The 17,190-nt window shown below is 41.6% G+C and overlaps 1 protein-coding gene across 4 annotated transcripts in view; it reads right to left on the bottom strand.

Moving 5' to 3' along the window:
- NEK11 (NIMA related kinase 11) overlaps nt 1-17,190 on the bottom strand; it is a 374,166-nt gene that overhangs the window by 86,523 nt on the left and 270,453 nt on the right. For 2 of the 4 annotated variants that reach the window (XM_078151551.1, XM_078151553.1), the window contains one exon: nt 2,459-2,696. In XM_078151551.1, the coding sequence (XP_078007677.1) occupies nt 2,459-2,696 (238 nt within the window). Of the gene's footprint in view, nt 1-317; nt 2,697-17,190 lie in introns of those variants that run through there. The other 2 variants (XM_078151556.1, XM_078151550.1) reach the window with 1 other exon arrangement.

Genomic DNA, 17,190 nt, shown 5'->3' with positions numbered 1-17,190 from the left:
ATTGGAATAGCTGATGGTTGTAAACTATGTAAATCAAGGTTTGTTAACCTGGGGTTTGGGAACTTTGTTTAAATTTTTTTGATAACTGAATTTCAACACAATTGGTTTCCTTTGTTATCCTATGTGTTTTATTTTATGCATTTAGAAAACTACTCTGAGAAGGGGTCTAGAGGGCTTCATCAGACAGCCCAAGAGCATATATATTTTTACATATTTACATGTGTGTGTATTTATATACATAAGTGCATATATGCACACGTAAGTGTGTTAAGAACCCCTGGTATAAGAAATCTTTGAATGAAGAAAAAAAACCACAGTTATACATCCATCAGTCAATAAGCATTTATTAAGTACCTACACCAGTGCTAAGCACCAGGTTTCAAAGACAAAAATAAAACTGTTCCTGCCCTCAAAGAGCTTATATTCTGTAAGAGAAGACAACATGTACACCATGTATTTATCATGCAAGGAAATACACTTATCATGCATAAAAGACCCTCAACACATCTAAGGATTTTTCAGGTGGCAAAGTATGAAGTTCAATTTCATGAGAGTAGATCGGGGATGGAATTTTGAGTCCTGATCCCCCACTACAGCCGTAACTCCTTTTCATTAGCATATCAATTCAACAACTCAATGAACACGGATTAAAGGCCTTCTATGAACATAGCATTTTGCCAGGTAATAGGGATCACAGAGACAGAAGGAAACAATCCCTGCCCACAAGGAGTTTACATTCTAATGGGGAGATGCAACGTGTTCCCAGATACGTAAAAACGGGAAGTACAAAGCAATTTCAGGAGTAGAAGAACGTTAACAACTGGAGTAGGGGTCCAGGAGCAGAGAATTAGTAAGGTCTTTATCAAACTGAGCCATGAATGAAGCTATGGATTTTAAGAGGCAGAGGTGAGGAAGGAGGACATATTTCAGGCAAAGGAAAGAAGAGTCTGGACAAAGGTGTGGAGATGGAAGACTGCATGCCAAGTTGAGGAAAACAGCTAATAGACCAGTTTGGCTAAAATGCAGAGCGCATAAAGGGGAGTTACATGAAATAATTCTGGAAAGGTAAGTTATAGCCATAAATCATAGATTTGACCAGTAAAGATCTTTGGAATCTTTGAAAGGATTAAAAAATAAAAAAATTATTTATCTATAAAGAAATAAATTTCTTTTTAACTGATATCTAACTTAGAAAAAAGTAGCACTTTATGGAATATAAATGTATTTTAGGAAAACTTTAATGGAAAGGCATTCTAGGAGGCTCTAGTTTAATCCGATGCTAAATGCTTTTCTGGACTTTGTCAACTAGCTTCTGACCTGAAAGGAACCTTATGGTTCATCTAGTCCAACATCTCATCTTATGAGGAGTTTAAATGCCAGGATAAAGAGTCTTCATTTCATCCGAGAGGTGACAGGGAAGCTCTGAACATTTCTGAGCAAGGGAGTGAATTATAAATATTAATTTGGCAGCTGTTTTGACATTGGAGTGGAGAGGAGAGAGACAGGAAGCAGTTAAGTCTAATATAGGAGTTATCATACAAGTCTAAGCGAGAGTCAATCGAGTCCAAACCAGGGCACTGGCTGTGTGAATGGACAGTAGACCGATTTGAGAGATGACACAGAGGCAGAAGAGACAAACTTGGCAACTGATTGGACGTAAGGCATGAGGGAGAAGGAGGAGTTGAGGGTGACGCTGAAGCTGCTCACCTCAGAGATTGAAGGATGGTGGTATTTTCAACGCAATTAAGGAAGTATGGAGAAGGAAAGAGTTTGGGGGGAAATCAAGGCAAGGAAAGGGGAAGGGTGTTCCTCTAAACCCTGACAATTTCCGTCCACTGGAAGTGCAAACTCAAGGTCAGTGGTTCCAGCAGAGCCCCTAAGGGGGCAGTCCAATGGGTGTGGTCCATTCCCAAGAGGCCCATCTTCTGGATGTGGTTTCTAGAATTGGAACTAGAAATAACAACTGGAAGAACAGAATGTTAGAACTGAAAGGAATGGTAGAGATCATTTAGCTCAAACTACTCATTTTATAGGAAACTGGGGCTGAGAGAGAACCAATCTAATACCACAGAACCAGTTAATAGCAGAGATAGCACAGAAACCCAGATATCCTGAATTCTAATCCAGGACCCTTTTGTTATTCCATGCAGGCCACTTCCCCCACTACGAAGAGTTAAAAAAAAAACCAACTACATTTTTACAAGCTGCTTTGGAAACACCCACAGGCCATGTGGGGTACTCTAACCTTGATTGTACCATGTTGACCAACCTATAACACACCCAAATTAAGACAACAGACAAAAGTACATTTAGCTAGCTTAAGGAGTAATTACTCCACTCGATAAAGAAGTGAAAACAAAGATGGTGTCCCCAGTTATTGATCCATTCCCCCCACCATAATCCATCTTGTGTATTTGTTGGGTTCACCCTTGGGATCTGTCTCCCATTTGGTTTGTACCTGATTTTTTTCCACCACTTAAAGATGTTTCTAGAGTCCAGAATCTTCCCTTGCTGTTTTAAACAACTGCTCCTCAAAATAGATGAGCTGGTCCACCTCGAAACAGTCGCTGGCTCGCGGCACCACTTTCTCCAGAGACACCCTGATCTCCTCTTCACTGGCATTCTGTCTCCTGGCCTTCTTGAGGTAGCCATAGACAGTCTCAAACACTTCCAAGCCCAGCTTCTGAACGGCTGATCTGCACAAATAAGAAAGAGAGAAAATTGACAATCCGCACATCCCTCTAGAGACGGGGAGCTCCCTAAGGACAGGACTGTTGCCTTCCATCTCTGTATCCCCAGGACCTAGCATAGAACCAAGCATATTTCTTTCTGTCCAGCCTTGCAGTTCCATTGGTATGCAAGATCAGCAACTGCTACAGCAGATTGTCTTAGAGAGTTGTCTGAGGCACTAAAAAGCTAAATGGCCTTTTCAAGGTCATACATTCAGAGGAAGGATTTGAACTCAGGTCTCCCTAAGTCCATTGTATACTGCACTACATTGTGTTGTACATAACAGGTAGCTGATCAATATTTGTCCAGCTAAACTGAACTTAATTTAACTGAAATGCCTTTGTTAGCATTCATCTTTAGAGTAGCCACTCCTGGCTGATCTGGTGGACCCTTTCAAGTGGCCTTGATATTCAAGCTAAATACTAATGGTGGAACTATAGATACTGACGTTGGTGGTACTACCACCCACACTAGCACTGAGGAAAGTCTAGCACTCTGCAAGTGCCTGGGACAGAAGACTATCTAGTACCCTAATTGTTGTTTGTCCTTCATTCCTTTATTTAAAAAAATTAATTTATTTTAGTTTTCAACATTCACTTTTATGAGATTTTGAGTTCTAAGTTTTTCCCCCTTCTTCCCCTTCCCCCTCCCCAAGACAACATGTAATCTGATACAGGTTATGCATGTACAATCATATCAAACATATTTCCACATTAGTCATGTTGTGAAAGAAGAATCAGAACAAAAGGGGAAAACCACAAGAAAGAAAAAAACAAAAAGAGAGAGAAAATAGTATGCTTTGATCTGCATTTAGACTCCATAATTCTTTCTCTGGTTGTGGATGGCATTTTCCATCATGAGTCTTTTGGAATTGTCTTGGATCACTGTATTGCTAAGAACAGCTAAGTCTACCATAGCCGATCATCGCCTATATTACTGTATACAATATTCTCCCAGTTCTGCTCACTTCACTCAGCATCAGTTCACATAAGTTTTTCCAGGTTTTTCTTAAATCCACCTGCTCATCGTTTCTTAGAGCACAATAGTATTCCATTACATTCACATACCACAATTTGCTCAGCCATTCCCCAATGGATGGGCATCCCCTCAATTTCCAATTCTTGGCCACCACCAACAGAGCTGCTATAAATATCTTTGTACATGCGGGTCCTTTTCCCTTTTTTGGGATCTCTTTGGGACACAGACCTAGTAGTGGTATCGTTGGATCCAAGGGTATGCACAGTTTTGTAGCCCTTTGGGCATAGTTCCAAATTGCTCTCTAGAATGGTTGGATCAGTTCAGAACTCCACCAACAGTACATTAGTGTTTTCCCACATCATCTCCAACTTTTATCATTTTCCTGTTTTGTCATGTTGGCCAATCTGATAGGCGTGATGTGGTATCTCAGAGTTGTTTTAATTTGTATTTCTCCAATCAATAATGAGTCAGAGTATTTTTTCATATGGCTTTAGATAGCTTTGATTATTTCATCTAAAAACTGTTCACATCTTTTGATCATGTATCCATTGTGGAATGGCTCTTATTTTTATAAATTTGACTTAGTTCTCTACACGTTTGAGAAACATTTCTCTTTACCAGAGAAACTTGCTTCAAAATTTTTTTCATAGTTACTATTGCTAACTGTATTTCCCTCCATCTATTTCCTCCCCTGTTTATTCTATTCTTTGTCTCCTTTTACCCTGTCCCTCTTCAAAAGTGTTTTGCTTCTGACTACTCCCTCCCCCAATCTGCCCTCCCTTCTATCATACTCTCCTTTCTCTTATCCCCTTCCCCTCCTACTTTCCTGTATGGTAAGACAGATTTTATACCCAATTGAGTGTATATGTCATTCCCTTTTTGAGCCAATTCTGATGAGAATAAAGTTCACTCACTCCCCCTCACCTCTCCCCTCTTCTCCTCCACTGTAAAAGCTTTTTCTTGCTTCTTACAGGTGAGATAATTTACCCCATTCTACCTCTCCCTTTCCCTTTCTCCCAGTACATTCCTCTCTTACCTCTTAATTTTATTTTTTTAGCTATCATCCCTTCACATTCAACTCACATCTGTACCCTCTGTCTATATATATTCCTTCTAACTGCCCTAATAATGAGAAAGTTCTTATGAGTTACAAGTATCCCATGTAGGAATGTAAATAGTTTAAAATTATTAAGTCCCTTATGATTTTCCTTTCCTGTTTATCTTTTTATGTTTCTCCTGAGTCTTGTATTTGAAAGTCAAATTTTCTATTGAGCTCTAGTCATTTTATCAAGAATGCTTGAAAGTTCTCTATTTCATTGAATATCCATCCCCCACCCCCAAAGGGATTATACTCAGTTTTGCAAGGTAGGTGATTCTTTGTTGTAATCCTAGCTCCTTTGCCCTCTGGAATATCATATTCCAAGCCCTCTCATCTTTTAATGTAGAAGCTGCTAAACCTTGTGTTATCCTGAATGTCGCTCCACAATACTTGAATTGTTTCTTTCTGGCTGCTTGCAATATTTACTCCTGGGAGCACTGGAATTTGGTTATAATATTCCTAGGAGTTTTCATTTTGGGATTTCTTTCAGGAGTTTATCAGTGGATTCTTTCAATGTCTATTTTACCCTCTGATTCTAAAATAGGGGGTAATTTTCCTTGATAATTTCTTGAAAGCTGATGTCTAGGCTCTTTTTTTGATCATGGCTTTCAGGTAGTCAAATAATTTTTAAAATTATCTCTCCTGGATCTATTTTCCAAGTCAGTTGTTTTTTTCCAATGAGATATTTCACATTGTCTTCTATTTCTTCATACTTTTGGTTATGCTTCATTGTTTCTTGATTTCTCATAAAATCATTAGCTTCCATTTACTCAATTCCAATTCTTTTGGGGGGGGGCAATCAGAGTTAAGTGACTTGCCCAAGGTCACAAAGGTAGTTAAGTGTCAAGTGTCTGAGGCCAGATTTGAATTCAGGTCCTCCTGACTCTAAGGCCGAGCTTCATCCACCGTGCCACCTAGTTGCCCCCTTCAATTATAATTTTTAAGGAATTATTTTTCTTCAGTGAGATTTTGTACCTCCTTTTCCATTTGGACAATTCTACTTTTTAAGGAGTTTTTTCTTCAGTGGATTTTTGTGCCTCTTTTTCCATTTGGCCTAATCTGTTTTTTAAGGTGTTATATTTTAAAGTGTTATTTTCTCCATTTTTTCGTGTCTCCTTTACCAAGTTGTTGACTCTTTTTTTCATGATTTTCTTGCATCACTCTCATTCCTCTTCCCAAGTTTTCCTCTATCTCTCTTACTTAATTTTCAAAATCCTTTTTTAACTCTTCCATGGCCTAAGACCAATCCATATTTTTCTTGGAGGCTTTGGATGCCGGAGCTTTGACTTTGTTGTCTTCTTCTGAGTGTGTGTTTTGATCTTCCTTGTCACCATAGTCACTTTCCATGGTCAGAATTTTTTCTGTTGTTTGCTAATTTTCCCAGACTTTTAGCTCTTTGCTCAAATGGGGCTCTGCTTCTAGAGTAGAGGGCACACTGTCCCAAGCTTCAGGAGTTTTGTGCAGCTGTTTTCAGAGATACTTCTAGGGACTTTTAAGGTTTCAGTTTTTCCAAGTGATATGGTCTAAGGAGATGTGCGTTTACTAATCTCCTGGCCTGTGCTCTGGTCTGAGTGAACGGAAGCACTCTTTTCTGCCCTGAAACTATGATGAGGGTCCCTGCTACACTGTGGCCACAATCTCTGGTGTGCGAGGCCTCCTCCTCGCCCTTGGACTGCCACCCAGGACTGCTACCCGGATCTGAGTATGGGCAAAGCAACAGAGTCCTGTCCCCTGTGCCAGCAAAGAGACCCCTGTAATGTCCTTCTGACAACTTGTTTGACCCCCTTGCTGTCTGTGGGCTGAGAGCTCTGGAAGCAGCTGCTGACTCAGTCACTCCCCAGGCCTGCTCCTAGTTTTCTGGGGCTGGGTCTGTGCTGGACTATGCTCCTCTCTCACCCAGGTGCAACAGACTTTTCCTGCCAAACTTCTAAGTTGTCTTTGGCTGGAAAATTATTTCACCCACCTTTCTGTGGGTTCTGCTGTTCCAGAAATTGTTTTAGGGCATTATTTAAAGGTGTTCAGAGGGGTTTTTGGGGAACGCTCAGGTGAGTTACTGCCTTTTTTTTACTATCTTGGCTCCACCCCCCCAAAGTCTTTTTTAAAAACAAGTCCACAGATCTGAGGTTACAAACTTGTACTGGATGATTTCCAAGGTCTTTTACAGCTCTGAATCTTACGAGTTCTATGAATACAAATTCTCTTCCATCTTTTTTTCTCCTTTTTATTTAGGGGATAATGAAGCTCATTGCTCCAGGGGCTCGATAAAAAGATGTCAGGTCTTTCCCTGGTCCAAGGATATTAAGGTTTTATTTGACAAATACACCTCACTCCCCACATTCCTAACTGGCATGGGTACACACACACACACACACACACACACACACACACACACACACACACACACACCCCTCCATTTAAGGAGGGTGCCCTGGGCCACTGTCTCTGCACTTCCCACCTGGCTATATTCCTGGACTTCAACAGAATTTCATCATTCTGCAAGATCATCTCTTCCTCAGTACCCCTGGTCCTGAGACCCTTCCCTCTCAACTGACTGGACTCCCCGATCCCCCATTAAGGAGGGCATCCAGGGCACCATCTTTTCATTCCCCCCCCAGCCGTATTCCTCTAGATTTCGTCTTCACGTACCTTTTCAACTTTTCATCTTGCCCCATTAGATTATAGACTACAAGAGAAGAGGGACCGTCTGCTTTTCTTTGCATCCCTACCCCCTTAGCACAATTTGACTAACTGACCTCTCTCACATCCCTTGATGCACTTTTTCACAAACAAACTCTTAGGAGTCCACATGTAGGTGACTTATCTACGTGGTCAGAAAAGGCCCAGAGAGTGGGTAGAGGGCTTTGTCCTGCTCTGCAATATTTACTGCTACATACCAGCTCCTCTGCATACAGACAGGTCAGTTGTGCCACAAACACATTTATTTTAAGAAAAGGAAAAAAAAGTGATGGATGTCGTAGAATTGCCTTGAAAATATTACAGTGTGAATTTATTCTGACACTTGGAAAACAAGCTGCAGTCTTCTTGCCAGTGATGCCTTCAGATATTTGTGGAATTTGTAAATAGAAAAACTCTATTTAAGGGGAATTCAGTGGTGTTATCTAACATCCAAGAGGCACTGAGGGCTCAGAACAGAAGAGAAGTGGTTTCTGCTTCACAGGCAGTTAAAAAAAACCCAAAACAAACAACTTGACACTTTTTAGAGTGCTTTAAAGTCTACAAAGCACTAATCAGGGTACATTGGCTCTTTCAGCCTCAGAACAGGTCAAGGAGGTAGGGACTACCGAAAGTGGCCCCCGTTTTACAGAAGAGGAAACCAAGACTCAAGTAGGTCAAGCTAGTAAGTGTTGGTGGCAGGGTTTGATTCCAAATCCATCCCTTTAAACACTGCTATGGTGTCATAATCAAACACTGGGCCTGGAGTCAGGAAGTCCTGAGTTCAAATCCTCCCTCAGACACTAGACGTGTGACCTTGAGCAAGTCATTTAACTGTTGTCGGCCTCACGTTTCTCAACTATAAAATGGAGGAAACAATAGCACTTACCTCCCAGGGCTGTTGTGAGGATCAAATGGGCTAATAAATGCAAAGCTCTCTATAAACCTTGTAGTGCTGTACACACACACATGCGCTAGTCAGCTATTATCTTTTTGTAAGTAAGGAAAATGACGTAAAATAGATATATTCAAATACGTAAATGGATCTATGATTTCATTGATTCAGGAGTTCCTTCCAGCAATTCAGGCTGCACCCCCCATCCATGTCTGCTCATACTATATGACCCTCCATCCACATCATCCTAAAAGTTCACCACATGGGTTCTACCCAGTGTTCCAGAGACTTTCCTCATTTCTCCCAACATCTCAAGAGTAATAGTGGAACTTCTAGTGTTCTTTGCTCTTTCCTTATAACTGGCCCATCTTCTCTTCCTATCATACAAATTCCTCAATGACACCCTTAACTCTTGTTTTTTTGCTTGGAATTGCTCATCGGTTACATATGGTAGCCTGCTCGCTCCCACCATTCACGTCTCCATCATTCTCTCTGTGAGCCTTCTTTGGAGGCTGCGGTATTCCATGGTTTGCTATCACAAAGCAGCATCAATAAAAAATCTTAAATGACTATGACAAAGATCAGAGAAAAATGACAGAAATAACTCTTCCATTCATTTCTTCTCTCTGATCAATCCTATCCCCCAAATCAACCACTCTGCTTCCTGGTTAGAGACTGAGGCCTGGCTCTGCTGCCAAGGCCTCTGTTCTCACCTGTGTGTGCCTCTGATGTCAGGGATGTTTCTGTTCTCATGTCCCGCTACGCATCTCAAACTCCATTAAACCAAAATGGAACCCCTAGCTTTTGTCCACTCACTTGGGGCAGCACGACATAGTGGATAAGAGTACTGACTTAGAATCAGGAAGAATTGAGTCCAAGGGCCAGCTCAGACAGTTGCTGCTATGCGACCTTGGGTAAATTACTTAACTTCTCTGGGTCTCAAGTTTCAAAAAAACGGGGTTAAAAGAATTTTTAGTGTCTTCCTCACTGAGTCTTTTGTGAGGCTTAAGTGAGGTAAGGTATATAAAATGCTTTATAAATCCTTAAAGTGCCACATAAATGTTGTTTTTATTGTTATTATTACTATTCTAATTATTCTACCACTAACCTATCCATCTTAAAACCCTCCAATCTATCCCTTACTCACTACATTCCACAAATGCAGTCATTTCTCAACATGCAGACAATGTAAACACTGCATCTTATCACTTTGGGGCGTTTGTTCTATGTTTGTGGATATATTTATTTTTATCAAGTCCTCTTAATATTTATCTCTATTCCTGAGTCTCTTCACTGGAGCCCACGTCCCTCTGGGCTAGGTACTATGTCTGTATAGTTCTGTAATACATTCCAGCCATCCTTTTTTAATCCATACTTCCCAACTGCAGAGATAATGAGAAAGGAACAAAAACGGTCATGTTTGGAATGAATACATTCTATATAATCCGAGATGATCCAGGAACTTCCATGTTTACATGCTAAAAATATAGATAATAAGAGAGTTTGGAGCCTGCGTAGGAGGAAAACAGTCCTTATGGAAAGAAATAGTTTTCTAGACAATCAACAGCCTTGCAGCCCACCTTCCATAATTCAAAATCTAAGCCAGGCCCTGCACGTGGATTTTAACATTTTATTTAAAAAAAAAAAGTTATTGCCTGTGGCCTTTATGGGCAGAATGTTGCAGCCGGGGAGAGAAAACTCCAGCTTGGGTTTCATGAAATTTCCTTCTATGCGGTCACTTCCCTACCATGAAAAGAACACAAATTTGGAATCATGTTCCACTTACTATCTGTGTAACTCAACCTCTCAGTGCCTCAGTTTCCTCATATGTAAAATGAGAAGCGTGCACTACATGACTTCTAGAGTCTTCCAGCTCTAAGCTGATGACTGTAGGTTCCATAATCTTATTTGGTGATGCTATGACTGATAAAACAACATCAATAATAGCATTTCATATTGGAAGTCTCTGTCCCCTCCTTTATTTGCAATCCCTCTTCCCTATATGACTCTTTAGCTTTCATCCATACACACAGAATATTGAATCTGTTTCCATAACCTACATATGTATAAAGTAGTTTATGTTCAAAAACACTTTGATATGTATTCCTGGCCATGGGGTCTAATTCTGGTTCTGCCACTTCCAGGCTATGTGAATTTGGACGAATCGCTTTCCCTCATTCTCAGTTCCTTTAATAAGAAGATGGTGGACCAGATGGTCTCTAATCCAATTCAATTCGATAAGCATCCATTACTTGTCTATTATGTCCAAAGCATGGTGGTAGGCACTGAGGATACAAAGTCAAAGTGACTCAAGTGTCTGCCCTCAAATAGGTTATATTCTGATTGGGGAAGAGGGATTGTAGGATTGGAGATTTGGGGTTAGAAATGTCCTTAGAGCTCAATAATATGCTTAACTGATGGGGAAACTGATTCACAGAGAATTTAAATGACTTGCCCAAAGTTGTTCAAATAGTATCTAAGGCAGAATTTAGATCCAGATTTTCCTAACTCTAAGAAGTCCAGGGTCCTATCCACTATACCATACCATCTCTAGAAAGGTGGTTCCATTAGTATAAGGAACTCTCCAATCAAATTCCCTCTAACAATGAAGGTAAGCAACTTATAACCTCAGAGAATTATCTTTGCAACTTACAGCTTGGGTGGCACCACAGTGAATAGAGTGCCAGGCATGGAGTCAGGAAGACTCATCTTCATGAGTTCAAATCTGGCCTCTAGCTGTGTGACCCTGGGTAAGTCACTTACCCCTGTCTGCCTCAGTTTCCTCATCTGTAAAATGAGCTGGAGAAGGAAATGGCAAACCACTGAAGTATCTTTACCAAGAAAACCCCAAATGGGGCCACAAAGAGTCTGACATGACTGAAAGGACTGAACAACATGACTGCCTACTTGGGTGCATTTGGACTCAACATTTGAATGGGGCTCCTTGAGAGCAGGAATTGTTTTGTTCTTTGTATGCCTGGTGTCTAGTACAGTGTCCAGAAAAATATCTATGCTTAATAAATGCTTGCTGATTGAAGGACGGGCCTGTGTGAGTTGAAGCAATGAACAGAAAACAGGCTAAGCAGAAAAGGAGGGAGGGACGCAAAGGCTGCATGCAAGGAAAGATTTCCTAACAGAGCTATCCAAAAAGGAAGTGGCCTCCCCCTTTACTGTGGGAGACTGTTTTACAGAATCACAGGATATGAGACATGGAAGGGACTGCCAAGGCCAAGGAAATCCCCAAGACAGAGCCTTCAGTAGGCACTGGCTGCATTCCAGATCCTACTCTAAGTGCTGGGATATAAAGCTAAGCAAGGAAGATAGGCCCTTCCCACAAGGCGCTTCCATGTAATAGGAGAACTGGAAAGGGGAGAGAAATATGTTTCCTTGGTCATTGTCTGGAGCTGGGAAAGATGAGGAGAAAGCTCGCTGAGAAAGCCCAGGGTGGTTGTGGGGAGGGTCCAAGGTTCTGTGGGCATGATATGGCCAGAGTGGAGGCAGCAGGAATGGGAGCTGGTGTCCTATACCCGACAAGCAGCCCCCCAGCCTCTGTCTCAAGACCTCCAAGGAAGGGGAACCCACTGTATTTGTAGGCAGCCCACTTAGCTTCTGGACTGTTCTAATTGTGAGGAAGTTTATCCTGAGGTCTAGCTTTGCCATGTTCTTCCATCATTTCTGATTCTTTCTTCTGGGACCAAAACAAGCACAAATTGAAATCATCCTCTATCTGACAATCCTTCCAACACCTGAAGACAGTTATTATGTTCACTTATTTCCACTAAGTTTTCTTTTTACCAGGCTAAATGTGTCCCCTCCCTTCAAATGATATGGCCTGCCACCATCCTGGCTTCCCTCCTCTAGACACTCTCTCTTTCTTAAACCATGGTGCCCAGAAATGAACATGACACCCAAGACAAGGACTGAAGGTTGAGTACGATGGGGCCATCACCTCCCTATTCCTGGAAGCAGAGCCCATGTTTGCATTAGCTTTGGCAGCTGTGACATCACATCAGAGACCCATGTTTAGCTTGCAGTCCACTAAAACCCCAAGATCTTTATTCAGTCCAGGTTGGCCTGGACAGCATCTGAGCTCCTTTCTCATTTAAATTCTGTGAATACTAAAGGAGAGAAGAGGGAGTGCAGAAAAGGAGCTCTGACAGGGCATGAAGACCACTGCCAACTTCCCAGCTTTGCCAGGGGTGGATCTAAAGACCCACTCTACCCTGGTGTCGCTCAGTCCCAGGTGAAGCCTCTGAGTCAGAAGGACCCAACAGCCCTCACTTCCGCTGTGGGCGTCACCAGCTGCAGTGATGCTGCTCAACAGATGGTCACTGTCAGCCGTGGAAAGTTAAATACGGCAGAAGCTAGCAGCTGAGGATGTTTCTTAGCATCTTGCTTCAAAACAATATTTAGCTGCACAGCAACAATTAAAATTTAACCCTTTCCTTCCTTAGAGAAAAACAATGAGAGATTTGCATTCATGGGACGGACAACAAGGTTTCTTCCAGTCCTGATTAGAGTGGTAATTCATTTGTGGTGACTCAGAAAAGCCAACACAAATGTAAAATCCCATATGTACCAGGGGCACACGCCTTCCCACCGCCTCCTGCAATGAGGACTGTGACGTGGCTTCATCTGCCCTCTCATCCTCACCAGCTGATGCCAGAGACAAGAATGAAGGTGAAAGAGACAGGGACATGGTGGAGGATAAAGGCACACAGCCTGGCTGCTGCCAACAGTCAGGACCCATGGCCCGTGGCTGCCAATCCACCAACAGCCTGCCCGAGTTACTATGTCACTATTGTGTCCTGGATTTTCTTATTTAGAAGCATGACTCAGCTTCTGACTTGGAGATATACATATTACTTCAAAATGGGATTAGTTGCATTTATAGAAGAAATCAGAAAGAATCCATGAATTTCTCTAAAAAAAAAATTCCAAGGTAAGGGAGATTTCTGTAACTAAAATGGCGAATTTGGATGGAAACGAGCTGAGAGATCTGAGATACACAGAGTGCACAGATTTTGAGCTAGAAAACATCTCAGAAACTACCTAAGCCAACCCCTGCCCCACATCTTATTCCCATTTTACAGAAGAGGAAACAGAGGCAGAGAGAGGTTAAATGGCCCAGAGGCAATTATCACCCAGACAATGGCAACAGACTGATTACAGTCTCCCTGCCTCAAACCTCTCCCCATTCCAACTCAACCTTCACAGAGCTGGAAATGTAATCTTCCTAAAGCTCAGGTCTTACCACGTCACCACCTCTCCCCCACCCCAACCTACTCAGTAAACCACTGGCTCCCTATTACCTCCGGGATCAACCATAAAATCCTCTACTTGGCATTTAAGGCTCTTCCAAGCTGACCCCTTCCTACCTTTGATCCTATGATCCATTGACACTAGCCTCCCTGTCCTTCCCACTGTCTTTACCGTCACCAATTCCTGAGGCGTTCTCTCTCTTCCCCTCTACCTCCTGACCCTGGCTTCCTTCAAGACTCAAATCAAATACCATCCTTTTCAGGAAGGCCGCTTGAGCTTCCCCTTCTAAAGGGGAGTGCTCTTCTACTCCTTAGGTATCTCCTAATTGACCTGCTGTCTCCCCTACTAGTGTGTAAGCTTCTTGAGGGCAGGGACTATTTTTATGCTTCTGCCAATGTCCAGCACATAAAAAGCACTTAATAAATGTCTGTTGATTGATTGATTGTCCATCCCTTCCACTGTGCCCTCTGGAATTCCTGTTCCATGGTGAACAAATTCCTATTTCTGTAGAAGACGCCATCATTCTTCCCGTAACTCCTCCCTCACAGCCATTCTTGCCAATCCCACCTCCCTTCTGGTTCTTCTCTTTATTCACCCAGCTGCCCCTTTCCTTCAGGCTTTCATCACCTCTCACTTAGATTATTGCAAGTCTCCCCCTTCCAGCTCACTCTCCAAAGCTGTTTTCCTCAAGCGCAGACTGGACCATGTCATTCTCCTACTCAATAAACTTCAATGGCTCCATATTAATTCTCAGATGAATAAACTCTTCTATTTAGTTTTTAAAACCCATCTCACCTGGTTCCAACCTTTCTTTTTTTGCCTCAATGGACATTACTCCCCATCTCAAGCACAGTGATCAGGCAAACTGACCCTTCCTCTGTTCCAGTCTTGGCGTCCTTTGCACTGCCTGTCTCCCATGTCTGACTGCACTCCCTTCTTACCTCTGTTTCTTAGAATTCCTCTCTTCTTTCAAGATGAAACTTGGCCATCACTTTTCATATGAACCTCTTCCTGTTCCCCTCAAACATTATTGCCTTCTCTCCCAAACTACCTTGTGTTTAATTACTATACTACTATATATATATATATATATATATGTATATATATATGTATATATATATGTATATATATATATGTATATATATATATATATATATATATACACACACACACACACACACACACACACACATATATATATACACACATACATGCATACATACACATATAGGTAGATAGATATAGATTGATATAGTCAGATAGATATATTTGTACTTAATGTTTATTCTATACATGTATACACGTTATACACCCATATGTGTATATATGAGTATATATATATATATATATATATATGTATATGTGTGTATGTGTGTGTATATGTGTGTATATGTATATGCGTGTATATCTATCTGAGAGTAGGGATCATTTAATTCTTTTTTCTTGTATCCCCAGTTCCTGGCACATAGTAGGTGTTTAATGAATGCCTATTGATTGAAATGTAAAGGCTGAACAGAAGCCCTGAAAAATGACAGAATTGATTTAGCACTAAAAGACGCTAAGACAAGAACTCGTACAGAGCAGGAGAACAGGAATCAGCCTCTTTAGCAGGGACATCAGAAAATCCTCCTTCTCTGTAGGACAGTCACATTTAATTTGTATCCCATTTTGGCTAAATTAAAATTTTTCTATGTAAATACAAAAGATCATGTTCCCCATAGCTTCTTAATAAATGCTCAGTTTCTTTTGCATCAAGCCTCTGACAACCACAGGCAACTTTGCAAGAGAAAGCCTTGGAAAGTCTTAAAAAACACCGGGGCAAGCGTAGCAGAGGGAGAGAGACAGTGTCCGGGCAGGATGGGAGAAATGCTTTATAAGTCTTGGGAAAGATGGTTGAGGGAAATAAAAGCAGCATCATTATTCTCCAATGGGCTGCATTAACTGACTGAAATAAATTTTCAAAGCAATAATCAAAGGCGGCACCTGCTCCAGCAGGAGGTAATGCCTTGAGATGCGATGGTGAATGAGTGCACCTGCCTTTAGGCACTGAAGATAGAGAGAAGGAAAGGAGCATTTATTAAGCACCTACTATGTGCCAGGCACTTTAAAAATATGATCTTATTTGATCTTCACAACAGCCCTGGGGGGCAGGTAATATTATTGTTGTTAATCAGCTGTTTCAGCTGTGTCCAACTCATCATGACCCCATTTGGGTTTTCTTGGCAAAGACACTGGAGTGATTTGCCATTTTCTTCTCCAACTCATTTCACAGATGAGAAACTAAGGCAAATGAGGTTAAGTGACTTGTTCATTTTACTGAAACTGAGGCAAACAGGGTTTGGTGATTTGCCCAGGGTCACACAGCTAGTAAGTGTCTGAGGCCAGATTTGAACTCAGGATGATGAGTCTTCCTGACTCCAGGCCTGGCATTCTATCCAATGTGCCAACTAGCTGCTCAGGTATTATTATTATTATCCCTGTTTTACAGATGAGAAGCCTGAGGCAAACAGCGTTTAAGTGACTTGCCAAGAGTCACACAACAAAAAAGTTATCTAGGATGGGATTTGAACTCAGGGCTTCCTGACTCCAAGCCCAGTGCTTTACCCACTGTGCCACCTAGCTGCCTAAAAGAGATAGTCCTATACCTGTGACCTGTCTGTTTTACAGTTGATCCTGGAGGGACAGTGGCCCACTTCACATGGCCTTGCCCCATGGCTTAGTTCTTGATACAGATCTGCAGAGGACTTGGATGGGTCCTGCGGCTATCTGACCTTGTGAGTCAGTAAATACTGAAATTTTCTCAAACCACAGGACATTCCTTCCCAACATACCTGGAAGCTAAGAAAAACACGAGCCAAACCCAAGAGGAAACGAGCTCTCTAGAAATACAATACAGTCACAACGTATTTTCGGTTTACGAAGATCAGAGAGCCCCTCTCCCACCCTACCACCCCTCCATCTCTGATAGATTTACGTTACTTGACTCTGTATCATTGGCAGGCTGGGTAGTATGGTGGTTAAAACAGGCGATTTGGAGTCAAAGGATCTGCGTTTCTACCTTTGTGACATTAGGAAAGCTAACTCATTTCTCTGGGCCTTGGTTTCTTCATCTGTAAAATGGGAGTGGGTGTGTTAGAAGAGATGATCCCTGAGGTTACACATTTCGAACTCCAACTTCCCTGAGAAACACTTGCAGGGTCCCACTAGACTGATGACAAAAATAAGATGTTGTTGTTCTCAATTTCTTTACCTTTTTTTTTTTAAACAGCCAGCATTTCTAGACCTATATCAAATGATGGTAGTTCTATAAATACTAGCTGTTGCAGTAGAGAAGATGGAGGGAATAAACAGAGACAAAATGGGAGTCAAATTATGTCTCTTTACAATGAGAATCCCTGAGATACAACCAGCCAGAGACAGGGGCTTCGGGAAAGTAGCAGGATCTGAAACAAACCCATAAAATCGCTAGTCTTTCTGTTTATTATGAACACAACTGAGTAGGAGGAAATAAGAAACATATTCCACTCAAAAATAACCTCCAACTGTATAAAAC

Source organism: Phascolarctos cinereus, unplaced genomic scaffold (assembly GCF_003287225.1).
Source record: "Phascolarctos cinereus isolate Bilbo 61053 unplaced genomic scaffold, phaCin_HiC Scaffold_1;HRSCAF=81, whole genome shotgun sequence".
Taxonomy (NCBI): domain Eukaryota; kingdom Metazoa; phylum Chordata; class Mammalia; order Diprotodontia; family Phascolarctidae; genus Phascolarctos; species Phascolarctos cinereus.
This window is presented reverse-complemented; position numbering and strand designations above follow the sequence as displayed.